Source organism: Larus michahellis, chromosome 1 (genome assembly GCF_964199755.1).
Source record: "Larus michahellis chromosome 1, bLarMic1.1, whole genome shotgun sequence".
Taxonomy (NCBI): Eukaryota; Metazoa; Chordata; class Aves; order Charadriiformes; family Laridae; genus Larus; species Larus michahellis.
Genome location: NC_133896.1, coordinates 60,159,080 through 60,186,441, shown reverse-complemented (window position 1 = coordinate 60,186,441; position 27,362 = coordinate 60,159,080). Strand labels below are relative to the sequence as shown.

Here is a 27,362-nt window from a genome sequence, read left to right as displayed (position 1 = left end):
CCTCTTCTTTGTAGTCTCTTTTATAAGGCTGTGTAATTATATAGGAATTAATTCTCGGCCTGATTTTTCTTATATAAGACAAAGATGACAGGCGAGATACAGCACAATAAAGCTGACTTTGAATGGACAGTTATTAAGAGCTTTGGCACTCTTGTAAGCGTGCAATGTCCTTACAGGCTGGGTCCATGGGGAAAAGGTTACATGGAGACAGCAGAGGACGGTGGAGCCGTGGTGGCTTCATGTTCTTGCAGTGCTGGCCGGTGGCTGTATGGACTGACTCAGGGCTTTGTTATCAGTGCCAACCCTATCCCAGAGCTTTCTTCTGGAAAAGAAGAAGTCATAAAATTTCAACTGGCCTGAGTAAAACAGATAATAAAAGAAATGGAAACAGAGAAAGGCTGTTATTGCCAAGTTTTGAAGGAATTAATACAATGGCACCTGAAAAATACAAGGAAGACATTTGGCTCTGTCAGAAAACAAGTTTTGTACTGCAGAATTTTTGTGTTAGGTCTGTGAGAAGAGCCCAGGCTGCACAGCCTATGTATGAAAGTATCTCCCACTAGTCCTTCCCTTTAGTGGAGGAGTCCACCCTAATTTCTCCCTGGCAAAAAGACAACTTGATTCCTAAAGCCATCATCCTAAAGGATGACATGCCAGCTGCTGGGAAATCTGGCGGCTGTGATGAAATGTGAGGGATTTTGGCATTGGATCATGCCCCACCAGAGAGCAATTTCAATTCACAGCCCGGCCAGAGAGAGTTTTAAAGAGGGATCCTTTCTCAGGACTTACTTAAGAGAAAGGCCATCCTGGGGGAGGCAAAGGCGAGTGGTAAAACTGTGCCAGGTTCAATAAACTATGTTGACAGAGACATTGATCTCAGCACTAAAATGAAAAGAAGATTAATCTATCTTTGGTGATGCTAATGCACTGGGGAACCAATTAGTACAAAGGGCCTACATAAAGCCCTAAAACCTCTCACTACACGGAATTCTCGTCAGAAGGTTCTTTCAGGAAAGACCAAAACACCCAGGAAACCAGCAGCTTTCAAACAGATAGAGGTACACTGACAGGTCAGACAGAGGAAGAGAAATACTACTTTTTCTCTTAGCTTTAAAAGGTTTTACTCTTTACCAGAGCTGGTCAGAAATACCAAACAACATCTGTAAGAGGAAGGGTAGCTAAGCACAGGACAGGTGTCAAGAATCTCCAGTTGCACACCCAGCATCTTAGCTAGAATATCTTAAACCTGATTTAATCTTGAATAGTTTGTCTGAAACATCCATATAAAGTATTTTGTCGCCCAATGCTTCTTCCATAGTCAAAGGAGAGAGGATGATTCAGCTCATCTCTTTCTTTGTGCAACCCAGGGTGATGGCTGAGAGAGTACCACCAGGGAAGGGACTTAAGCCCTGCAAGTCGGGTCAGGGCTGTTTCCCTGTCTTACCTTCTGCACAAAGAATGATAAAACCTCTTGGTCCCACTCTCTCTTTGATTTTTCTACTTGATTATGGAGTTTTTGAGACAGGTAGAGATCTCCAGCTATTACACTAGTACATAGAGTAAATCCTACAGGAGAACTGCTCTTGTCTAGGACAGAAGCACTCGAGGACCCCAGAAATGCGGGTTTGTTGTTTCTATTTTGAACAAAACTTTCCAATGGGCCCCTTTTAAAGTTACGGTGTTCACTAGCCAAGTTATTATGTTCACCAGCAAACATCCCTGCAATATTGTGGCAGCAATTCCAGGGGTCTCAGATAAGTCCTATTTGTTCAGGGGCATCTTGACAATATGGAACTGAAATATGTTTAGCTTCACTCCCTTGTTTATATTCCTTATTAGGCATGTATAAGGGGTTTTATATTTGTATTTGCACTAGAGTGAGATTTCACTTTTGTGAATATCCTCTGTATATTTCTTACATTCTTACATTTCATACAGTAAAAAGAGGGCCTAAAACTTCAAATGATGAGAGGAAACAAACACAGAGTTTTCTTCATGCAGAAGGTATGGAAAACACCAGCTACTATTTTCATGAGAATGCTGGGAGGGGGTGAGGAGAATTTCTAGAAAACTATATTTTGCGTAGATTTGGTTTATGTTTCCTTTTGTTTTTCCCCTTCAGAAAATGTTGCTTTTCTAGCAGTCAGCTTTTCTTTTTTTTTTTTTAAGGAAAAAAACCCCAAGCACTCGAAAAGATTTCCTTAAGCTCAAAGCAGAGCATCCGTGCCTGGCATTTAAACTCACAGAATCTAAATTTTCCCCTTGGCCACTTCCACCAGTAGCCTCACCTGACACAGGTGGTTTTAATTCCTCCTGGTAACCTGAGCAGCAGCTCCAGCCCCGCACACTTTGGCCTATAAAGCCCAAGCAAAAATGTAGCCTAAAATCAACCGCTCAAGTGCGAGAGCAGCCTGGGCTGTGATTTCTGTATGCCTGGGCAGTAAATTCAGATCTGTTGGGCGTTTTTTTCCTCTCTGAGACTAGAGAATCAGCATTTTTTGATACTTTTGTTTCGGCTGGTTGTGGGCAGGAGGTAGAAGTCCTCAAGCAGTGTTTCCACAGAGGAGACGGCTGTCCTTTCCCTGACACCCTTCCAGGACAGCGGGAGAGCAGCGGGGACTGAAGCCCAGCTTCCCCTCCAATGTGTCTGTCCCAGCTCTGACGCTGACCCCCTGGGGCCACGAGTCACTTAAAAGACCTAAATTTCAGAAACGACAGACACCCGCAAAGTCTCCAGTGGGAGCTGATGGTGCTGCTCGTGCCAGCAGATCAAACGCGTGAGGGCTGTGGCAGTGATCTGCTTCAGCCATGTGCGGCCAAGGCCTTGTTGTGGGGTCAGGCTGATCAGCATCCATGGCCCCGAGTACTCTTTCTGCTGTTGATAAAGGGAAGTTTTTCATCAGACAGGGATCCTGAGGCAAACCCAAAAAATTCCTGCGGAGCAACAACTCAGCCCTGCCTGGCGGTGGGAGGCCCTGACGATGGCTCACGCTGACCCGAGGCAGCAACTGCGGGGAGGCCTCGGGGCCTCCTCCTTCTCCCGGCCCCGCCGCCGGGAAAGGCCTGTGGGGCTGCGCTTGTGTACCCTGGGCACTTCCAGCGACGGCGGCCATGGGCTCCCTGTAGCACCCAGGGATGCCTGGGGCTGTCCATGACCCTCCCGGCAGCTGCGGGTGCCCCTCAGCATTTCGCTGGGCCAGCGGTGCAGCTGCCAGCAGCCGGTGGCCATCAGCACCGCGGCAGAGTACCTTATTTAACCTTGGTGAGGGAAACACCAGCGCTTTCCCCTCTCAGCATTTGTTTTCAGTTGCTAATCCAGGAAACACACGTCCTTTCTGTTTACTTAGAAAAGAATGAATAATAACCACGTTTCTCCTCGGCTCCTTCCCCCTCCCCGGTCCTCTTCTCACACCCCCCCCACCTCCCTCGCTATTAAAATGGAAACCCCTGTGTTACAGACATCGCCGGGCTGCTAGAGCACTTAAGCAGCACCCTGTGAGCTGCAGCCATTTACTATGTGCGATTGTTTCTGCGAGACCTAATAATTCTACCATTGTTATTATAACACTGTGCACTAATACAAATGAGCTTGTAAATAGGGGTCCAACTAAAATAAAACCATTATAATCACAGCCCAGGCTGTAAATCACAGACTAGTGTGTTCTGCTGCGGTTTGACCGAACGCCAGGCAATAGTCAAATAATCAAACTGCAGATGTTGGGATAGCAAATCTGCTTAAATTTAAACAGTGGCAAAGGTCCAAACAACAGGGGGGGCAGAAAAGAGTCCGTTGCACAATGTTGGAATTCCCCCCCCACTTTCTTGTTAACTGGGTCTATAAAGTAACCAGACATGTTACCCGATAATAGCACTGTTCCTCAGCAGCTTGCGCACACCAGCGCCGGCTCGCAGGCACAGGAGCTGTGCAAAGCGTCTGCAGAGTGACTGATAATTAGCGCTAGCTGCCAGGCTTGCCGAGGCATCCCCCCCACCAGCCCCACGGCGACAGCGGATCGTGAGACCAAGCCCTCCAAGCCTTCCTAGTGGAGAAGCCCAAGGGTACACAATAACGTACTGTACCATGAACTTCATCAGAGTTACCTCAAAAGTCAATGATATAGGGTCACAAATTAATGCTCTCTAATTTCTTGAGCTTCTTACTGTGACTAACCTCGCTCCCTTCTCCCTCTCGGATGACACTATTTGCCCACAGTGGAAACCAGGATACAGCGGTAATTTGGATTCTTGCTCAGGGGAGCTCATGGCGGGCACTTACCACCCAATGCCAGGCCAAGGTCTCATGTCCCTGTCCCAAAGCATCCTTGGTCAGGGCACACAGAGATACCTGCCTACAAGTGGCACGCTGAGGATTGTTTCACTGAGCAAAGCAGCATGCAAGGGGCAGCCGGGAGACCATGCTGCAAACGTGGGGCAGCTGAGAAGAGGAGCCACATCAGGCTGTCCTGTTCTGCCAGCTGTTTCCACAGCTGTGGGAGATGCGGTGCGGTTGCTTCTCCTCCTAGCCAGAAACCAGGATCTGTGTCGGTAGTGCTCAAACTCAGGCGGTGTTTTTTCATTTGGAGAATACATGAGCCTTGGCTGTTGCCCCATGGCATTTGAAATGATGTTATAAGCTTCTTTAGGAAAAGTATACGGTCATTTGTTTCTCTGACAGCCCAAGGCAAACAAGTTGGATGGGTCCTGTTGCTCACCACGTTGTCACATGTAGTCGCATGAGGGCTGTTAAATGTGAGAACCTCCTTGATGTAACTTTAACTTACCATGAAGGAATTTTTTATGCTATTTTTTTAAATGTAATATTTAAGTGGCTGCTGGGCAACAAGTCATAAGAACTATCAATCACACAAACAGATGCCATGTAAATACTTCTTTTAAGCAAGTAGCTCAAGAAATCATTGAGGGGATAAAGCAGCCATGTCTCCAGGGGAAAATCAGCAAAATGAGCTTGCCAGTCTTGGATGAAGACTGGACAGGATACAAACCAGTCGTCCTCCTGGAGCTGCTTCTTCTCTGTGGCACTGACACAGCAGCTGTGACTATTAATGCTACTTCCCTAAAACCTTGTGACTAAATTCCACTAGCAGGAAAATTTGCCCTTCCTGCCCAGGAAATATTTGCTGTTAAAATGACTCGAAGGCAACATGAACCAAGCATGTTCCAGCTCCAAACTGCAGGGACCCCAGGAGGGGATTTTGGTTATGAAAAGCTCATTCACTGATTCGAAACCTTTTCCTTAGGATTTGAGTAACGAACTTGGAAGAACATCCTCTTTCCTCCTTTTTTCCATTCTTGGTTCTTTTTAAAGGACAGTTTATCTCTTGAAGGCAAAGAACTTTTTCGGCCTGAGTCTCCCTTCTGGAGGGAATACAATGTCAGAAGCAGAAAAATTTGCCACTCCAAGTACATATTGCAAAATTAACACCTTGGCATGCAGTTCTTGCATATCCATTATGCTAGATCCAAATTTCCACAGGTTTTCCTGCTCTTTTTGTCAAGGGCACCATTTTTAAAAAGTGCTATTCTTTTAGTCTCAGACTTACAGTAAGCCCATTGCTCAGAGGAAGCCTGCAGAGAAAGCCCGGTTTCCTTTGATGCATTCCTAAGTGTCTCGGTGAGAGGAATCGTTCTGGTGCGTGAATCAACTCTGCTTCCTCTGCTTGTCAGAAAAACAGCACAACTTTGTACTGCTGATGTCTGCCCCGCTGCACGGGATGTGGTTGATCTCTTCTGCTGCTGCTGCTGCTGCTGCTGCTGCTGCTGCTGCTGCTGCTGGTGCTCCACAGAGATCCATTTCACAATGTGTGTAGTAACCAGATTAAAATCAATGCCGGAGGTTGTTGTGAGCATTAAGCATTAAATAAACTCCAACATTGTACCGTAATTCCTCATGAATGATTAGATGATCCTGCTGGGAGTGCTACCATTATACATAAGGCAAATGTCACTGGGTGCCTCATAAATTTAGTGCACAAGTACTAAATATATTAGGTCTGATTCACTGCTGCCTAGCTTCAGTTTATCCTAGTATGAGGCAGAGGAGTTACATCGGCATAAATGTGCAGTGAAACACTGGTTCTCTTCCCGTTTTAAGGGATCAGCTGTTTCCACTGACTTTTGCAAGATGGACACTAAGTAGATTCACAGTTGCTCTACTCCAGCTATGTTAAGTGTCAGTTGCAGTAGATCACGCAGGGGAACCAGTCCCAGGAAAAAATATAGGCTGGTATTTCTGGCATAGAAATTGCACCCCCTAATAGTGAAGGTAGGTCTAGACTGCAAAATATAATGTGTTCTGGAGCTGGGTTGACAAAATCAAATTAGCTGATTTAGGTTAAAAAAACCCACAGGCGCAAGGCAGGTTGCCTTTTGACACAGGATAGCTGCTCATATGCAAGTCTACCACGGAGCTCATGTTGAACAGGAGCTATGTACATGATCCAAAACCCAGATTGTCTCCAATTCCCTTGATCTTCAACCAGAGAACTCCTGTCACCCACACTGAAACTTTTCTGGAAAAAGGGAAGGTTGGTGTGACACCATTTTGGTGTGTTGCACAGCCCCAGCTCCAAATATAGTGACTTTCCCTTGACATTTCAGATTTTCCATTAAAAGAGTAATTACCCTCAAAACAAGCTTCCCTCCACCTACTCCACATTCAGGGTGGAAATAAACATCTCCTGCGTCAAAAACATTGTTGGGAAAACCTTTGAAATCATATCCTATTGACAACCAGCACTGATACTAGAGCAGAATGTGGCCTCTGAAGCTTCCTGGTCCTTGACTTTCTCACTGAAGGATTATTCCCCACCATCCCCCCTCCGTGCATGTTGCCCAAGGTATTTTTAATGAGGTGTCGACTAATTCCTTCGGGAAACTTTTCTGCAGTCTGACAGGTCTCATTGTTAGCGTTCTACCCAGCCTAATTTTTGCTTTACCAGACTTCATCTCAAACTATTTTCCTCTTTCCTTGGTGTATTTTGCATCTTTCAAATATTTGTAGGCAGTTATCATATCCCTTTTTTAGCTGTCTGTCAGCCAAGTTAAACATAATTAGCTTTTTTAATCTTCCTCCATAAATCCATCTTGCTTTCTTGAAATCCAGTCCCCTTCTCCTGCTTACGTGTCTTTTTGGTATGATGAAGCTACATATTTTGTGGTTGTTTTTCACACGCCATCACTGATACCAGTAGGGAGAGGCATCAGAAAATCAGGCAGTAGATCGGGGATGGTTTCTATTCTAGGTTAATTTTTTGCTCTTTGTAGTATAAACTTAGCTTCACTGTCAAATCATTTAGGGTTTCCTTTGAATATTTATATCAATATTTACAGAATTCAAACCTTGTGCAGTATTTTCAAAACTAATTGCTGTAAGAGATCAATTAGGAATTTTGTGCACATTTTATGGGTAGACTGTGCAACAGTAGAACGCTACTGGAAGATTAATTTACCTGTCATGAAAATTTGTTAACTGATGGGGAAAAAGGATATTTTTTTCAAAAACAATTCCAAAAATGTTATCCAGGACTGGTTTTTTTTTTGTTTGGCACAAATGAAGCTAGTGCTTCAATGTCCCAGCACTCACTCTCTGAGCATTGGCTACATGATATCAAAACCCCATTTTTCAGATCTATGTAAATGAGAGGGAAGCATTTCCCAGCATATGCATCCCACAGGAGTAGGTGGAAGCTGAACCAGAGAAATGTTTTGCACACCTATTGATTTCGGCCGCAAGCAATATCTATTTACTCATTCCATCATTATTTAGTATATAGCCAGGTCTTTGTGGAGAAAGGGGCAGGGGATTAAGTGCACACGGTGGACGTTCACTGAGTGTTCATATTCTCCAGCCATTTTAAAATTTCTCATTGAGATCAAAAGACTTCAAGGACCCAATAACACTTTCCATTTCAGACATATTCCAGAGGGACACTATTGAAATGCTAAAGCAATCTGTCCGTATGGAGATTTTAAAGATGATCTGCCTTCAGGATTTGGGCTGCTCAGTTCTCAAGGTGACTCTGAAAATCTCAGTTTCATGTATTAGTAATAAATGACTGAAACACTTCCCGAAGGAATGCAATTGATTCTTCATCCACTGGAATGCTTGTACCAAGGTTGGTTATTTTCTAAATGATAAGCTGTAATTTAAACAGATGCAAGTCATGTCTGCTAAATCTCTATAACTTCTGTTTAGCAAAAAGGACAGATTAGAAACTAATCCTTTGTTTGCCCTTAAGCAGATACGAACAGCTCCTTCCTTCATTGCATGCGTACAGATTCGTAGCTTTTCACTTTGTCTCCCTCAAATACCACAGCTATGGCAAAAAGTCTAAAGAGGAATCCGACGAGTCAAAATGCCTGCAGGGAAAGTAGCAAATGAAGCAGGAAAATCCCTGCTGCAAGAAAATCCCCTGAAGCAGGGGTAGAAGCATTCTCAACTATAGCCCTCCTTCAATTTTAATATCCTTCCTGAGGGCAGAAGTCTTTGTTCTTCAGGCGTCTTATTTACAAATTCCCAAGTCTCCTCTAAATACGGCTGCAGAATGAGTGTGACTGCTTGAAGTTTTTGAAATTTTGGAATTTAGACAAAATGCTTTAATTACAATTTTAAGGGAAGCTGAAAAAAGCCTCGTTTTTTCCAGCAGCTTATATTGCTTTCACAGCTCTTCCTATGAGAATGTGCCTGTACCCAGAATCACTTAGACAGCAATTGTGCTATGCAGGTCTCCAGTTTCTTTGGTTTAGCTCACAATAAGTTCATAAGGAACACGAGTGTGGAAAAAAGTCGAGTGAAAGATTGAAGTCCAAGCAGACGAAAACTAAAAGAGAGGGAGCTACTTTTGTCATTACAATAGCTGAAAATACCCTGAACAGCAGATTTCACTCACCAACAGAAGAAAAATCCTACCTGACTTCCGTTTCTTTTCCTGACGATGCTTCTTCTTCTGCAAGATCTGCCCAATGCTGCTCCTCACTGTCATCAGGAAAGTGGAACAAAAGCCTGAACGCCACCTTGAGACATGTGGCATGAGTAATCATGACATCAGTTGGCGTTCTGCTCAGCTAAAGACTGTGGTATAAATGTGCATAAAAACTGCATAGCTGTATACGTGTCATTGTACCCCCACAAGGAGTTTGCAACCTGCAACGTGCTCCACGCAGACAGCAATGATCAAAAAAGATGCAAGCCTACAGTTTTATTTCTCGGTTCATCTTTTTTTAATAAAAATAATATTATAACATTACTCATTTTTACAAATTGGGAGAAAGCTGGATGAGCAGCCTGGGGCAGACGCTCGACTGAAAGAAATACATGTGGATGCAGGCGAGCTGCCCTCCCCACCTGCTTTAGCCAGCGGAGCAGAGGCCGTTATCTCAGCAGGTTATTGCAGGTCTGAGGTATCCCGGAGTGACACTCCGTTCTTGCTCTGCAGCTCAGCAAACAAGATAGCCTTCGTCCAGCCTAAAGGCGATTCCCGGCGCAGAAACCAACTGCTTCATCCCCCTAGTCCCTCCTTCCTTCCTGTACTTGGCTATCGACTTTTAAAATAAATTGCCTGCCCCAGCAGAAGGTGTAAATTAGCCCTGTCTAAGGGGAGCCTGTGAGAATGAACGATGGGATATGATGTCCAGCTAAGATTCAGACTCTGCTGTTGCCTGTGCAAACCCACAAATCAAAGTAGATTGGAAAAAATGGAGGAAAACACATGGTGCTTGTGCCCTGGCCCTTGATTAGCAATGAGCAGCAGCAGGCCAAATGCAAAGAAAAAAAACCTCAATGGTGGAAGTGCAGTACAAAAAACCCCAAGGGGATCCCCAAAGCCGTTCAGCTCAAGGTGTGCGTGGAGTAGAGGGTATTCAGGGGGGAGGATGCAGCAGGTATTCGGGAGGTTTCCTGGGTGTGATGGCACTTTCGGAGCAAGAAGGTCTGGGCTGGTGCTGGAGGCTGTTGTATTGTGCCTGGTGTGCGCCTGTGCTGTGACATGTTGTACGGCCCATGGTGTGACAAGGAAAGTCAGGGAGGAAAGAGGTGCGGAGAGATTCCCTTGCAACATCCATTTGCTTTAAGCTCTGGCTTTGCCTCTTTTCTTTCCTTCAAAGACTGTTTACTTTACTTTGGCACTTAAAAAGAAATCAAGCAGGTCAAAGGTCAGCTTTATTATTTTTGTTAGGTTTTTTAAGAAGTTTAAACCATAGTCTAAGGAGATTACCTATGCCATTTGGGAAAGAAAAATCTGCATATAAAACCAGTCATTTTAGACATAGGTGAGGATGACCTGTCCCCTACAACAGGGAAGATTTTACAGGCTACAAAGTTAAAAAATGACAGGGACCCTGGATGTACTGGAACAACCTCTTCAGCTTTTCTCTCCATCAATGAGCTTGCTGATTAAATTCCTTCTGAATTCATAATTATATAAAAGAAGATCAGGGCTGCCATTATAATCTTGCCAAAGTGTTCATTCCTAATGCAATAGTTCCTATAATGATCCTACCAGAAATGGGATCATTTTCTTCTGGGGCAAAGGCATAGGACAGGCTTTTGAGGGGCTGTCTGCAGAAAAAGAAAAAAAAAAATCATTGGGGGTTTTGCCAGTAACTTGAACAAGAACAGAGCTAGGCTTGTGCTGAATGTTTTTGAAAATCTCAGCTTTGATTTGTTAATGACCATTTGTATGATGGACTACTGCAAGCCATTTATCCGCAGAAATAAATACTCAGAAGAAAACAGGACATAGCCAGGCAAGCTGTGGTTTGTACCAAAGCTTCAGATTTGCTGAAAGACAGATATATAATATTCCTTAGTTTTTTTCTAGAAAACCACTACTGAAGAGTTTTTGCCAGCCTTTTTGAGTTCATGTCAAAAAATAATACTGAGAACTGACCTTTGGGGATTTTCCTGGATAGCATTTCACAGTCAGATAGAAAGCCATACCCCTGAATCAGCAAGGAACAAGCAGGCCTACCTTTAAACATGTGAAAGTTATTTATGGGAGTAATTTACTGAATCAGGCCTCGTATGAGAGAGATAAGGGGGAAGATTTCATAAAAAGACTAAACTACAGGAAATCCTGGCAGAGTTATAGTTGATATGTCACATGTGCCCCCTCCTCACTCTCCCTTTAAAATAAATTTATTAGTTGTAGCAAAACTCTTCTTTATAAAAGTGGTGGTGGTTCACTGGAAGGTGGACTTAATGCGATTTCTGCCAACTTGGTGGTAGACTTACATTAACGTGGAGTATGAAATCCAGGCAAAGCCTCCAAATATCAATGCAGAACAGATTACTGGAAGTCTTTCCTATTCTGATAGCAAGTTGGACTCGTAATTTCCTGAATGCTGACAAGTACCTGTCAAAGAAGCAACCACCAAGATCTGGAAGGGAGATCGAGTGCCTACATTTGTTGTTTCCTCATGGGAACCACTCATTCTCTAAAAAACAAACCTTGCTAGGGTGTCTCAAGTGGGACACTCGGGAACCGCGGTACCACTAGACATTTTATAAAACCCTAGCCTGAACCTACAATGAATTAGTCCAACACAAGAACAGATATCTCTAACAAAAACTTGCCTGTTCTGCTGAAAGACAATATCTGTAATCACTGGTAAGAAGACCACATTTGGTTATTTTTTGTAATTCTTCCCCACTCCTCGAAGCAAGCTGAAATGACCTTCCAACAATAGTTTATTTCTTCTTGGCTTGATCTGAACAAAGGATTTCTATTCACATGCCTGTGAAAGAGAGCGTGGATATTTTTGTGGTGAAAGATCAAATCTCTCTTTTGAACTTTGCAGTGGATAGCCTAATTGTAGCATCTCTGAGGCTTTCACTGGCCTTTCAGAAAGCAGCCAACTAAATGTTTGTTTGGCGTGTTTACCAGAAGCGAGGAGTTTATATACCAGGGCAGAGGACTAAATTAATCTAGAGTCTTCTACTGCTTCCAACATATTTCCTACCAGTGAGTAGTTAGTTAGTTGATAAGGCCTCATGGTATTTCTGGGAATTTGCCACTAGATACGCAATGTTCAATGCAGGCTGGTTGGCCAAGCTATGACTGGTCATAAGTCATGTAATTTTTATTTGATTTTGTTTTTTTTTATTTGATTTTGGATTTTATTTGAATGGAGCATCATTTCACTGGAGGATCTTGCTTCAGCTTTTGACCAGGGCTTCTTCAGAAGGAATGGTTTAAGGGAGGAAGACCTCTAAACCGCATGCAGGAATTCCTTTCTCAGCAGTACCAGCTTTGCCAAAAGAAAAGCCAGATAACTTTATGATGTACAGTTTTAATTAAGGCTAAGCAAGTGTGTTGACAAAAGTGGCTTTTCTGCTGTTTAAAGCAATCAGGTTCTCTCACAACAATGTGTGTTTTTTGAACTATTTTTAGAGGTGGCCTCTGTGGCAAGGGTGATTTTGCAGGTGGTGGGGGGCGTGCTTATGTCAGAGGGGAAAATATGCAAATCTTCCCTTCTTTGCATGGCAGAACTTTAACAAAAGCTGTCCCTGACAGCCCCATTCAAGCACATGACAGGCTCTGATCCCTCTCTCACGCTACAGTTGTCTTTGTACCAGGGCTCCCTGGAGGGGCTCTGAGAGCTCTCCCTCTGCCTGGTATCAAGCAGGCTCCTGTCCTCCACGCAATATTGCAGTTCTGCTGCAAACGGTGACAAGGTGCAAACCTGCAACTCTTGTGAGTAAACCTAACCCTTTGTACTTGCCATGGGAAAAGTAACAAGGGAGGCTTCAGTAAATCTGCTCCAATTTTAGAATGGAACACCAGGAGGAAACTGATCTATTCACTTACCTCTGGTGCAAGAAAAGGCTGTCCCTCTGCTCTTTCACCGAGATGAAACGTAGCCCCTACTCTGCCTCATTTTCTGTAATTGTCAATAGTTTAATTTCTTCCAGAGTTACCTGCCTAAGTCATTTGCCCGATCAGGGCCTTAACTTGGAACTTTTCAGAAAATAGCATTTTGGCTCTGGTAAACAAAGGAACTATGATGGCCACTGCAGTTATTTCTTCATAGACCAGGTGACTTTATTCATGTGCTACCTATCTGGGCTGTTTATGCATTCTCTATTAATGTCAAAGGAGGGCAATTTCCATGCCCATCCAGACCTGGATTGATCTGCATGCTGTTGCCACCGATCTGGTGGGATACACTGGGTTAAGACCCCATTAGAAACTTAACCAACAGCACCACTTCACTTCCCTTAGAAAAAGGCAGATTTATTGAACTATAACATGAGCTCTGGGCTGTTGGAAGCTTTGCAAGTGCCTTGTTTGCAAAGGGCTGAGGCTCCCTGTCCTCTAAGCAGTACTCCAAGTAATCCTGAGAAATTAAAACCATTTTGATTTCCTAAAAAAACGCCACTAACAATAAATCCCATTTCGGCTGAAGAATTGTGCAATTTCCCCAAAGTCCTGGAAGCAGGGACTGACTTACACAATGCCCCGGTGTGTCAATGATTGGAAAAATCCCTGCCAGCTAAGGCAAGGCTAAAGATTTCCAAGTTACTCACTTGGAGTATCTCCATTTTGAAATGTCCAGCCCGAGGTCCAGTAAGCCTTATCCTTGTAAGCACCAAGTGACCATGGCTCAGGCTGAGGTCATGGGGAGCAGAAGGTGGCCATTGGTTTCAAGAATTCAGGTGTAGGCAGCTCAAAGTGGCTTTTCAGAAACAGATATTTCTAAAACCACTTCTGAAAATCTGGAACTCTTCACACGGGGTATTCAAATGGTGAGCGTGTGGGACCTGAAGCCATCCCCACTGAATCCAATCAGAATTTCACAATGATATGAATTTATTTTTTAAGGCTGGATGCTTGTCCAGGTTGGGTCAACATCAGTTTGCACTATCTGTGGATCTAGTACTTGACCATTACCCATTGCTTCTTTCCACTCTGACACAAATTTTTCATGGGAGCGCAAGGGGATTAACTACCTTGGGGTTTCTAAGGGCCGGAGCTGACTAAACATTCCTCATGGCACTGAGTTGTATGGGAATTTAGCAAACCTCTCTTCTCAGGCAGCAGATCCCTTGTCTCAAGAAATCTTCTGATTAAACTGTCAAGCTCGGGGACGTGCAGCTAAAGAGAACAACAGAGTTTGAAGGAACATTTAAAGAAATATTTTTGACAATTCCCAGTGAGGCTGGGATGATGACACACACTCTGGTCCTAGCAAACTCGCCTGGCAGGCAGCTAGGGCTTTATATGTAAATATAAACATATATTTACATATTTCCTAACATCTGTTTTGAATTGTTTTTCCCTTTGGTTCTATTTAAAGTATGCCTTGTCCTATTATCTCCGAGGCTGAAGTTTGGAGGGGTCTGTTAATAAACTCTAGCACTGCGGAGCCACAAGACACACTGCCTCTCCTCCCTGGCTTTTCTGCCCCTTCCTCTACAGCTGTTCCTTGCTTGTATTTCTAAGTGCAACAGTATCTCCCCAGCCTATGAAAGGAGCACAGTTTTCTAAGTGGATTCCTGCTGGGTAGGGTATAATCTCACCACCAACTTCCAGGGATTTATATTCAGTTGGTCTAACCCATCTCTCCTTGCAGCCCAGCTTTTTAATTGTTCGTCGGCATGGTGTCTCTTTCAGAAAGTGCCCTGCTATTAGCTCAAGTCCCATCCATGGTTTCCCTATCCAGGAGGAAAAGTTACCTGCTGCAAGGCTGGAGACACTGCTGGAGCCGCCGTTGCAGAGCAAGACCGTGCCTTCAGCCAGCGATTCAAACAGCCTCCAAAGCAGAGGTGATGCCACGGCCAGGGTTAGCGCTGCAAAAGCTCCTCGTGAGCAAAGTTCAACCCGCCGTCCTGACAGGGTATTACGCAGTCTGTAGAGCAAAACTAGGCAACTGGACATCAAATGAGATTTGGACTACGTGAGAGAGTGAGGGACGTAATTTCTGTTAAATAAACAGGATAAAGTGAAAGGAGGAAGGGCAAAAAGAAAACGTCAAGGTTGGTTGATACCAGCATTTCCAGATGGTCTCCGATAGCAAAGGCATCAGCGCTGGGTGCGCAGTGTGAGAAAGCTCAGTGTCAAAAAAGTATGTTTGCTATGGCAGTAGAGCTGCTTTGCTGAATGAAGAAATAAAGTGATGTCCCGACCTGCAAGTGCACCTGTGGCCAACACCCACAGCTGATTTTCTTATTTCCATGGCAGTCAGCTATCTAATCCCTTCATGGTTCTGGGTCTGGTGCGCTTCTTCTCAGTGTGAGCTCTAAGCCCAGCACATGAGCTGGGATGAGGAGCCTTTTGGTGATGCATAAAATTGTCTTATAAAATGCTTTTCCAAGGAGCAATTAAGCATCAGTGCAAATACATGCCCAGTCCTTAAAAGTGCAGGGTTCTGTGTGGCCAGATGATACACAAATCAAAGGTTTTTCTCCACTGATGAAATTCCAGGTAATATGGGGCAGGGCGTAAGGGCTAGAGAGAGATAGATAGCCAGAAACAAAATGCTCAGATCATCTATCCAAAAACGTTGCTTCTCCAGCCAAATTACTCAGTCTTTTACGAGAAAGATGTCTTAGTTTGGCAAGGAGGAAAAGACAGCTCCACCAGACAATAATAAAATAAAATAGCCCTAGCTGAATACTGAATACCATTAATCCAGGGGAAACACGACTTGTTCTCTTCTGCGGTAAAACTTTCAGTTGAAACCCTGAAACCAGCAACCCTGGGACAGGTACCAGAGCGCCTGGGCTGACGCTAGCAAACACGGGAGTTTCTATTGGCTCTGCAAAAGCATTCCTGCAGCTTCGTCTCCAGAAGCATCTCATTAAAATAAGATGTGAAACTCTGAGATAAATGCTTAACTAAACTGATAAGCTCCTCATATACACCAAATTTACATGAGTATTGGACTGGTTATGACTTACCCCGTAGCTATAACTGAGGCTCTGGTGTTGCAAAGTTTATTATTACACATGCTTATGGAGTCGCTAGCAAGTTTCTCTGTAAACATAATTTGTCGGCAATAACTGAAAATGCTACCTCTTCACCTCAATTTAGCACCTTACTTTCGCAGTCCCTGAAGTCTCTAAACGGAGACCAGGCAGAGCTGTGAGAGGAGGCACAACTACTAACGGAACGCAAAGGTCTATGGCTAGAAACCATGCTGTTATCACTTTGCTCTGAATTTTGCTTCTTGCCAGCACTACGGGGCGGCTGCGGGCACCGCCTCAAAGGCTGTGACAGCACTGGAGGAGAGCTGCCTCCCCCTGTGTCAACGCAAGTCCTCTCCCTCTGCACCAGTGACTTTGGGGCTGGTGAGCTTTAGGGAGCAGCGTCAAGCTCTCCTGCAAGTTTTTGTGCTGGCCTCCAAGTGCTCTGCTGCCCCGTGGCAGCATCAGGCAGTGCCTCTCACGTGAGCTGGCGCCTGCACTCCAGCGAGCCTCCCGCAGAAGTGAGAGGCATCCCTGACTTTAGCACGTTACGCGCGTGCACAGGCCTTGCAGGATCCGAAATTGAGATTGTCAACTTCTAGAGGTAAAGAAAGGGTTATAACGGACAAGATTATTTGTGGCTGTATAAAAAAAAAAACGCTACTGCTTTTGTCACTTGACTGGGTAACTCCTAAGGCTCCTGTCTTGTTTCCTTGCTCCTGCCTTGCCCGATCCATAAAAATTCAACGATTCCTGAGAAACACTAGAATCCCCAGGGAGCAAGCGTAAAAGAAGATCGGGTCTGGCTACAGACTCACTATGTAACTTCAACTAAGGCGTATTGCTGTACACTTATCTCCTTTAATAAATAGGAAAATTAGACGCCCACCTTCCCACCCCACCCCACCCCAAAGCGTGCGCTCTCAGAGCTGTACGAACACGTACGTAACCACTTCTCAGTGTTTGCCACAGAAATGCACCATACCCAGCCATCCAGAACTTTCTTTCTAAAAGTCGTTATTTTTGAGACAAAACAAATGGTTTGCCTTCACCTTCACTTTTTTCCTAGTGTGTTAGGAAAAAAGACCAACAAGACGTTTCGTAATTGCTGTTGCAGAAGAGACTTGCATTATATTTTCCACCACCCAGCACCCACGCAGTTAGACCTTATTCACCTCAGATACAAGCACACTCGTGCTGACTTTGGATGTGTACCTTACAATCTCTGGCTCAATTAGCATACAGCAGCTAATCACTCCCTTTGTAATGTATTAACGGCTGTTTGCCTTTCTGCACCGTTGGCTTTTTCCCTTTATTCCCACTGGTTGTTAAGTGGTGATGATGAATAAATGTAGCACCTACAGCCACGGCTTCTTGCTTTAAAAAGCTCAAGAGAGAGAAAATGAATTAGAAAAATGAAAGCCTTTTTTGCATGATATCCAAACCTTGGATCCTAATCCAAACCGCCTGTAATTTAAAAAGCAGAACGTACACCACAGGTATCTTGGCTGGCTGCATCAAGGGTGAAGTTTAATGGTGTCTTGCTCGGAGCCAACGTTAGGACATTGCCAACCATTTCCTTTATTTTAACAAGTCCCCAGCACACACAGCATACCTAACACCCAGTTTCCCCTGTGATACCCACCTGTTTTCCAAGAAAAACACTCTAAAACCTTCTGGTTATCAAAGGGACTCCAAAAAATGAAAACTGACTCCCTTTTCCCCTCTCACCAGCTGACTACGTTGACTGCTCAAAGCCATCTGCCTGAAACCATCCCATATTTGACAGCAGTGGATGGCCACCAGTCTTTTTTGCCCAAACAACCCCTAAATTATACCAACAGGAGCATTAAAATTGTTAATAAAACTGTCCTCCTCCTTGTCAGAGAGTGGGAAAAGACCGTGACCATCTGCCTCCGGGCTACAAATGAGTCGTGCCGGGCCTGGTCGGCCAGCCTGCTTTGTCTCACCCCCAGCACACCTGGCCCACAAAGCTCGTTCATCTCCAGCAGAGAAACCCCAGTCAGCTATTCTTCTCCACCAAACATTTCTACAGCGGAAAGCTCTGGTTGCTCTGCAGTGCCAAATGCTTCATAGCACGGGAGTCTCCGTGGCCACCCACATTATATTCAAGTGCACAAACAAGACAAGAAGCTTTGCATAAACAACTTGGTACAATGTGCTGAGATGCTGCTGTATTTCTGCATGACAAGTTCATTACCATTTGGCCTCGGCTTATGCTGATGTACGGTGAAAAAGAAAAGGGTGAGAGAAAGAGAGACTTTTCACAGTTACATTAATTTCATTTTATTTAATAAAAAACAGTATCAGATTAAAAATACAAACACTTTGGGTGATTATCCAGCGTTTTCCCCTGTGTGCCTCGTAGAGCTCAAACCAACCAAGGATTGGGAGAAAAAAACAAAAAAACCCCAAAAAATAACACCAAACAATTTTGGCCGGAGCTGTAAAATAATGTTGCACCAATTAAATTACACCAAATATATTATTATACCTTTGAAATGGCTTTCAGACCAATAAATAAAAAAAAAAAAAGACAAATTCAAATAAAAAAGTCAACTTTGTATTACAAAAAAATTAAATAAAAATCACAACACTAATAATAACAATGTGCAGTCAAGTTTGTTTTTTTTTTCTTCTCTTCTAGGAATGATAACATGCCAGTAAACATGTAACATGCCAGTAACATGCCAGTAAATCCCTACGTAACATTTCCAGTTTGGCAGCAAGCAGTCACTCACTCATTCACATTTGTACACAAGGAAGCAGGCCTGGGCAAAAGCCTCGGGAGATACGAGCTTTTGGGGTGCTCCTCACTTCCCTGCCACGGCCGGCTGAGTTCCCTTCCCTTCGTCCTGAAACCTCTATAAATCCATTCAAGGTTTAGCGCCAGATCAGCAGGGAAGGTGTCAATCAGCGTAACCCCACCAAAATGATGCTCCGTCATGTCAAGGGGACAGCGCTGATTTACACCAGCTGAGGATCTGGCTCTCATGCTCCGGGGCACGAGTTAAAAGCCGCGGCTGCAAAGCACACCCTTGTTTCAGAAAGGCCGTGGAGACTATGACGAGTTGTTTTAAAATGCACCACAGCAAACTTGTCAACTCAATACACTGCAAAATGGGGCGTTCATTTGGGATGGGCTAAAAGAGCGCATGCAGGGCCTGTGAGAAGATGGGATGTCTGAACATCATACAGAGAGGTACACATCTGTAGGGAAATGACCTGCAGGTGCCCTTCCTGAGCAAATGGACAATGAGCCACATTTCACTTGACTGCCTGAGAGCACATCTCTCATAGATTTCATGGTATTGATGCCGCGTACTCCAGGGCCAAATTTGGTCCAGTGTTTCACAATAAGTAAAGGTTTTCCGTAGAGGCAGATTAACTGATCTAGGAAATTCAAGCTCATTCATCTTTCTGCTAGGTAGCCCAGTTGATTTTTAGGAGGAACCGGCAGACTTGAGTACCATGATACACTGAACAAGGAATCTGCAAGTGAAATAGCTCCCTGCCCCAGATGCCAATGATTTAGGGGGTTATCCCCAGTTTCCAGGGAATCGCCAGAGGAACTCTATTCCATTTCTGTCTGATCTCTAGGATTTGGGACACAGTGGGCCAAATTCTGCTTTCATTTCCAGTTACAGGGCAGGAGTGAGAACAGAGCTTGCCCCGTGCTCCTCTGCTCTGGCTATGCGTGTAGACATTAAATTTTGCAGCTGTGGATCATCTGACATCATAGGCTGAAACCTGCCACTTATTTGCACCAGTGCACCTCCAAGAAAGCCAGGGGCTATGTGCTCACGGAAATGAGACTGAAATGAGCCTGAAGATTCCAGTTTGCCCAGGCCCGTCAAACACACAGTGCCTTTCTGACGTAGGCTTACATTCAGGTAATCCAGTAGACCCATGTGGTACCTTTATGGGAGTTGAAGCCTTCAGTCTGAATAGTTAGATATGTCTGAGAACACAAACACAAATCCTTCTCGGTTTTTTTTTCAAACTGGTACCATTGCACACGCAGTACCAGCCACACTATAAAGAGAGAGGCCTGCAATTTTACGCAAACTCTGTTATCAAATCTACCATTATCATTTCATTGCTCAGTTCTTTCTGTTCCATTACTACCTACCTAGAAACATTTTCATTTGGAGAAAGGCATCTTCCCACTAACTTTCTGACCTCTATCCATTTCCTACATGCTACAACCTTTTCCTTATCTAACGTTCTGGTCGCAAACTACCTGTCACCCTCAAATACTACAAGCTAACGGCAAGGTGGCACCATTTGCTGACAGCGACTGAACTCTAGATTGGAGAGTCAGTTAACCCTTGAGACCCTTTGTTAGATCCATCTTTGTCTGGGCATTCATCTGGCTGGCCATTTTGAAAGAGTGACAAATTGAACACATGGGTTGAAATGCCTTACAAGGTCATTTAGCTGCTGATAACATCCATTCCTTTCAGTTCCCTTTATAATTTCTGTGACTGTTTTTGCTGGTATGAGCGGTAGTCGGAAACAATTTTAGGGCCTCCTGCTCCCTGAAGAGCAACGGCTGTGGGAGAGGCCAGATCTGAATGCCTGCTCCACCACTTGTCCACATACACCACGTGAGGTTATTCTGGGGTGAGTCTCTCAAATTGTCTGTCCCAGAATGCGTTCAGAACCCCTCAGGTGACCCCAGTGGAAGGGACCATGGTGACCACCTAGCCTGGCCTCCTGCATAATGCAAGCTAAAGATTCCCAATGTGCAATGCCCGTACCCAGATGAATAACTTCAGGGGAAAATAAAGGTTCTCTTTCTAAAAGACATCGAAAATTGACTTGAAGAATTCAACTCATCTCTCGATAAAGCTAATCTAATATGAATTACAAACCTCTCAAAACATGTGTCCCTCACTTCCAGTTTTAATTCTGTCTAGCTTTGACTCTGAGCCATTAAATCTTGATGCTTTGGTCTGCTAGATCCTGATGTGCTTACATCACATATACAAAGACCAAAGGTTTTGCTCTGGTAAGGTAGGTAATATTCTGAGGACACAAAATTATGAGAAGTGTGAGATGGCTTTGGGGCTACTTTACTAGGAGTTCAGCTTAGTAGGTATAGTCAGGTCCTTTGAAGCAAAACTTGCCATTGTCAGCAAATCAGTGACTTGGCTTACTCCATCATAAAGGTACACAGAAATACTCCCTTCCCTCCCTTTCCATCTTCCCTCTGCTAGTTGAGCTTGTTGCAGATCTCCAGGGCTTTCTTGTAGACCTGAGTCACATCATCCATGTCTGTGAGAAGGGAAAAACTGCTGTCCCCCAGACGGTTGCGATAACGTTTTAGATACTGTGGCCGTGGGCGGTTCTGAAGTCCTTCGAAGTCTTGGATCTGGAGGAAATTTTCAGCAGAGACACAGCTCCGTATCCGCTGTCTGTTTGGCCTGTTCTCTTGCAAATCCAGCAAATCAAAGGAGTCACTGGACAAAATACTGTCATCACTAATCACGCTGGAAGGACGACTGTAACTTCGAGGTAATGCATCCCCAGGCAGGACAACTTCTTCCATGGCCTCCAGCGTTGGTGTGTCAGGGCTAATCAAAGCAGATTCAGTGCTGCTGGTAGAATACTTGCTGTTATGTTTCAAGATGCCCTTACGCCTGCAGGAATGGCTGTAAGACCCATTTCTGGATGGCTCTGTGACCCCTGGAGAAGTGTCACTGTTTACTGTCTCATCATTATTGTCCAAGAGTTCAGAAGATTCACTTCGTTCTGGAGAGGAGTAATAGCCGGACTCCCTCTGCTGAGTCTTCTTTAAGATTCCTTTTTTTGGCATTAGTGAAGACTGCTTAGTGCCATATTTGCCCACTACCTCTCCCTCCACAACACTTTTAATGGCTACGCCAGTCCTACACAACTCTTGCTCCAGCTTAAAAGCAGAGGGTAACACTGGGCTGACCACTCCTTCGATGAAACCTGCACTGTGAGATCGATGTTCACTGTTGCTCCTTTTCTTCAGGATGCCTTTGGGTCTCTTGGAGGTGGGTTTGGATGCATTTTCAGCTCCTCCTTCCTGGATGGACTGTGCAATGTCATTTTCCTTTTTTGATTTTTTCAGAGACCTCTGTCTCTCTAGTGTGACCTCAGGACCTTTGGGCTTAGAAAGGCACTTCATTTTGGTATCAGTCTCTGGTTGGAGGCCAGTAGATCGGTGATGCCAATCAATGAACCTTGCCAGCAATGGGGACTCAGAGTCCCTCATAGCATCACAGTCACAAACACTACTCTTGTAGCCCCAGTTAACCCACCAGTGGTTGGCGATGTCTTCAATGGTTGCTCGGCGTTCAGGGTTTACCATCAGCATCCATCGGATAAGACCACGAGCATCTATGGACAAAGAATGGAACATACGATATTTAGAATATGTGCACTCTTGGTTTTCTCAGTTTAAAGTTGAAATGTGAAGCTAGTCAAATGAGCAAAAATATTGCTTCTTACTACAGAATAACTGAAAGGGGTCAATGCTTTGGGCATCAGTCCATATCTGAAAATGCATTTGAGAACTACTTCTGATCAAAAGAAAATTATTCACTCTGGGAAATGTACTCTGGGTTACCAAAGAAATTAATATTTGTACCATATTAGTCAGTGAATAGTTCCATATTAGTGAAGGAAGTCACCAACCTATCAACTCTAATAATCACAAAACTTAGAGGAAAACAAAGGGGAATTAGGATATTTTAAACGATCTACACATTATTGATTTTGTATTTACTTTTTCCATAAACAGCGTAGTCTTACGTATATTTTAAAGGTATATTTTCATAAAGAGAGCAAGAAGGCAGAAAACTGAAAGGGATGGCAAACAAATGATCCAAGATAAATATTCATTTAAATATTATATATACATAGATGTTTAAGGCTGGAAAGAGCCATTATAATCAATCACCCAGACTTGGTTGATGCTCTTCTGTCAGGTGACTGGTTAACGTGTTCTCCTCTAAGTAGAAGTAAACGCAAACATACTGGCATTAACTCAGATTTTGGCCTGCCTTCTCGGGTAAGAGACTGTGTCGCTCTGACCATTCGTCTTCTCTCTGCTTGTGATATACCACAGTGTAGTTAGAGGACTGATCTGTACCAGTATGCTGTATCGGTTTACAGCTTGTCTGAACAATTCCACTTGCAATAGCTAACAGACCTTCCACTGTCATACATCTAGTTAAAAGAGCCTGTTACAGCTTCCCCAAGGCAGTAAAATATATGTGCTATAAAACTTTCATTTCAAAAGGGCTTTTGGTAAATTCTGTACCCAGATGGGAATTGATAGCAGATGAAGTCAGTAGGGGAACGAGAGATTTTTTTTCTTCGTCATTCTAATATGACACCAAAACATGCTGGAAGGGGCTGGGCAAACCCTCCATTCTGAACTCCTGTCAGCTCAGTACTCAGCCCTCACTCCTTTTTTATACCTGAGGTCTGTGTTGGCTCACGATATTCTCCACTGCTGATCTGCCTGATGAGATTTTTGTGATCGAAGCCATCAAAGGGCATCGTTCCATAAACCAGAGTGTAAAGCAATACACCAAGGGCCCAGCTGTCAACCTGTAATACAGAGACAATGCGTGTGAAGCCCAGGAAAGCTGATCCCCACTGTTCTCCCTGACATTAGCACCACAAGAGCAGCATCGCCTCCAGCTGCGCCTACTGATGGGCAAACCGGTATCCAACGTCTGACTAACCACAGGCAAAGCAAACAAAAGCAAATGAAGGCAGCTTGAGAACTTTCAACATGGGAGAGACCCAAGCGAGACCACATGTGGCAACACTAGCATTAAGACTAACCCTCAAGAACATTACCATCAAAGACATCCCCATACCACCTCTAAAAACTGACCCTTCTTACCTCTGGGCCTCTGTAAGGTCGTCCATTAACTATTTCAGGGGAAGCATAGAGTGGGCTTCCGCAAAAGGTCTGCAGAAACTTGTCTTTGTGATAAAGGTTGGAGAGTCCAAAATCAGCAATCTGCAAACAGAATTGCACAAGGCATTTGTAGTATTAACAATATCTTAATGCAACAGAAAATCCTCTATCAGGAAGGACTTCGCTATATTTGACCCTGCTGTATGGCAGGGATCTTGATGTAGATAATCTCTCAAGTTCCCCTGTCAACCCATTATTCTATTATTTTTTTTTACTTTTTTCTTCAAAGACCATTCAGAGTAGGAGAAGGGTCCCCAGGTAAAATCCTCCAGATGAGGAACAAGGACGCTTTGGTTCCATTCACAGACAGGTCACCGACTGACTGCACAACCATCAGTCAGTAATTTTATCCTGGATGAATTGCTTATGCTTGCAAAGACAACCTCATGCTGGGAGGCACCGGGCCTGCTGTCCACTGATTGCTCTTCATCTTGTCTAAACACTAATACCAAAGGAAAGCAAGCAGAAGGTACTACCGTTCTTATTGTGCACATGCAAGCTGAAAGCCAAGACCTTTAAATCCAACAGGCGGAGTGAGGCCGCAGTGTCACAGGAAACTAAGCGTTACGGAAGAGAGGAATGTTTGAGATCATCTGGAACTTAGCTACGCATGAAAGAGGGGGAAAGTGAGGCACTCGCTAACTCTTCCAGATTCAGGGACTCCGGCTGAGGAATCTGAGCACACGAGATGTCTATCATGAGATAATAAACACAAGTCTGGTTCCTAACTGGAAACAATGGGCCCAAATCCGGCTTTCCCAACACAAACAAAACTTCCCTTGAGACTGTTGGGAATTTTGCCCATGTAGGAATTGCAGGATCAGGTCCAAATATTTTGTTTACTTCAATTCTCTGTTCTTGTTCTTACAAAACAAAGGCTGAGGACGGCAACACTAAATACTCCCACAACCTTTGCATTTCCTTTGTTTCTCTAGTACAAGGCAACACATCTCATTTTTCATCTTGTTTAAAACACAAACATTTCTCTTCCCCAGAGGTACTTCTATTACTGCCCACTATCACCATAAAAGACATTAAGCATCGGCATAAAAAAGGTATTATCAATTTATACCTATAAGAGACAAACATTTTCTCTGGGTTTTCTTCACCTTACTCAGGACTTTCCTACCAGAAAGAAATTAAATCCCAGGAATTTTCACAAGAGAAAATTCAAAAAAACACAAAGTGAATGGAAAAGAAAAGGATTTGCCAGCAGCATTATTCACTTGCTAAAATGTGTATCATCAGCGCTGTTAAGACCCACTTAATTGCAACGTCTAGTGAACTCTTGGGAGACATAAAGACTTTGTCTCTGCTATCCAAAATCCTACAGCTACACCTAAAAGTGTCACAGTTGAGACCAAAATGAACAAAGTTGATAAAGTATAGACAGAAGTTCCTGATTGTCTTTCCCTACCCCAAAATAGAAATATATATACACACACTTTATCTATGAATAGATACAGACATAGATATATAGATAAAGATACTTTTATGTTAAAAATATAAACTTAATTTTGAAAATGTCATTTTCATAAAAGTCACAGAGCAAATATCAGGTGTTCCACTGACAATTTCAACTCATAATATCCTGCTCAAAGAGCAGCTGATTCCTGTTCATTAATGCCAATTCATCTCACCATGTCCATTCATAGTTTGAATTCACTCAGTCCCCCAAACAGCATATTATGAACCCACAGCAGAAAATTCAACCCTTAAATAAATGCGGTTTGTAAAATCTTCATTGTATGGCTGGAATGTCATTGAAAACAGCTGGTGTAGAATTGCAGTCTGCAAACATATTCTCATGGCTCAGATTGCACTTAATTGCCTTAAATTCCACTTTCTTATCAAGTCACCCTGCCTGGCTTGCAGGAAGTTGGTTTTAAGCCTTATGAAGTGTGCCCTGTCAATCAGGGGAAGAATGGGATCATTTCAGTGTTAAAACTTCGTGCTGGTCATCGAGTCTTATTTTAGTTCAGGATGCAGCTAAGACAAGGACAAACACTGCACAGTGTGATTCCTTAAGAAAATATATTCCCTTAACACCATGGAATGTATAAAATGCATGTGGATGTGCATGAATATATATATAGGGATACACATACCATTGTTCACACTAAGAACTCTCAGACTTGGGCATTCATGTTTTCATTTTGACCATTCAGGAAAAGAGTATTTACGTTACAGTCCACTCCCATATTCACAGACTGATGTTTATCAGCTTTTCCCATTAAAACTGTCATGCCCCCCAAAACAAGATTAATAGAAGCCAACATTACTTCATGTTCTTGGCACTTAAATGGAACTAAGGCATCAAGTCAAAAAAACTTCCTAAATTGGGAGGAGCGGGGAAGTGGACTTTTATTCCCCTCGCTTCAGGAGGTGTATGTTTCATATTTACTGTTAGCTAGGGTAAACCAGATGTAATTTATTGTTTAAGTGTGGACTATAAATTCCATGAAGTTCACACTCATGGAAATTGACAGTTTTATCCCACTTAAGAATCTGTCTCTTTGTACTGTAGATAGAGAAATAATTAGGTCTCTTAAAGCAAATGAAATGTATGTGCAGTGGGTGAGACTTCCAGCACGGTAAATCCCAATTACATACACTTACTCTGTATATGTGAAACCCTCATGGGTTTTTAGTGGTTAGTCTGATTGGTGTCCCCTTACCAGCTCAAGAGAAAGTGCAGTTAGTAGGATTATGTTACTATTATACTTGCATTCTTCTCTCCTTCTATCACTTTGGGGTTGATCATACAGTTTACGTCAACCCCTGCTAGACATCTTTTTTAGGTGCAATTCACAGCCCAGGAGCTGCCACAGCCCTACTGTGAGCAAGCAGGCCCCCTCCATCGTGCCAGGCTGCACGACAGATGTGTCCCTGGGGGTAGGGACACGGTATTTGGATAGACCAGCAAGAGGCACTAATTCCCTGGCTGCTGCACTGGGCAGCAGTTTCTCTGCACCTCCCTGCATGCAGTTTTGGGGATTTAGGCTCTAGGGGAGAGCTGCAGCGCTGCACCGGGGACGTGTGGTCCTCATCAGGCAAAACTGCAAGAGCTATGGGCAAATGGAGGCAGTCACATCCTCGCCCCACTGCTGTTTCTTCTAGTAAATTCACACCCACAATGAACCAAAAGCTAGCATCCTCAGTCCTTTTAAAACCAATGAAGAGAAGATGACACCAGGAGAAGGCTTTTTTTGAAGACCACCAAAGACAGATCACAGAATCACAGAATCATAGAATCACAGAATATCAGGTTGGAAGGGACCTCAAGGATCATCTGGTCCAACCTTTCTTGGCAAGAAAGATGCCTAAAGGCGGTGTGAATCTCTTCCCACAAGGCACTTTCTAACTCAGCAACCCAGGGCAGCTCTTTCGGGGCTTTGGGACTGCCTTAGCCCTGCTGCCTGTCTGACCCTGACCACCTCCAGCTGT

The 27,362-nt window shown here is 43.8% G+C and overlaps 1 protein-coding gene across 1 annotated transcript in view; it reads right to left on the bottom strand.

Moving 5' to 3' along the window:
- Positions 1–18,211: 18,211 nt before the first annotated feature.
- NUAK1 (NUAK family kinase 1) overlaps positions 18,212–27,362 on the bottom strand; it is a 50,401-nt gene continuing 41,250 nt past the window's right edge. Inside the window, exons 5-7 of the mRNA XM_074581026.1 lie at positions 23,838–23,957; positions 23,404–23,536; positions 18,212–22,318 (exon numbers count right to left, since the gene is read on the bottom strand). Coding sequence (XP_074437127.1) covers positions 21,165–22,318; positions 23,404–23,536; positions 23,838–23,957 — 1,407 coding nt within the window. The 3' untranslated portion in view covers positions 18,212–21,164. The remainder of the gene's footprint in view (positions 22,319–23,403; positions 23,537–23,837; positions 23,958–27,362) is intronic.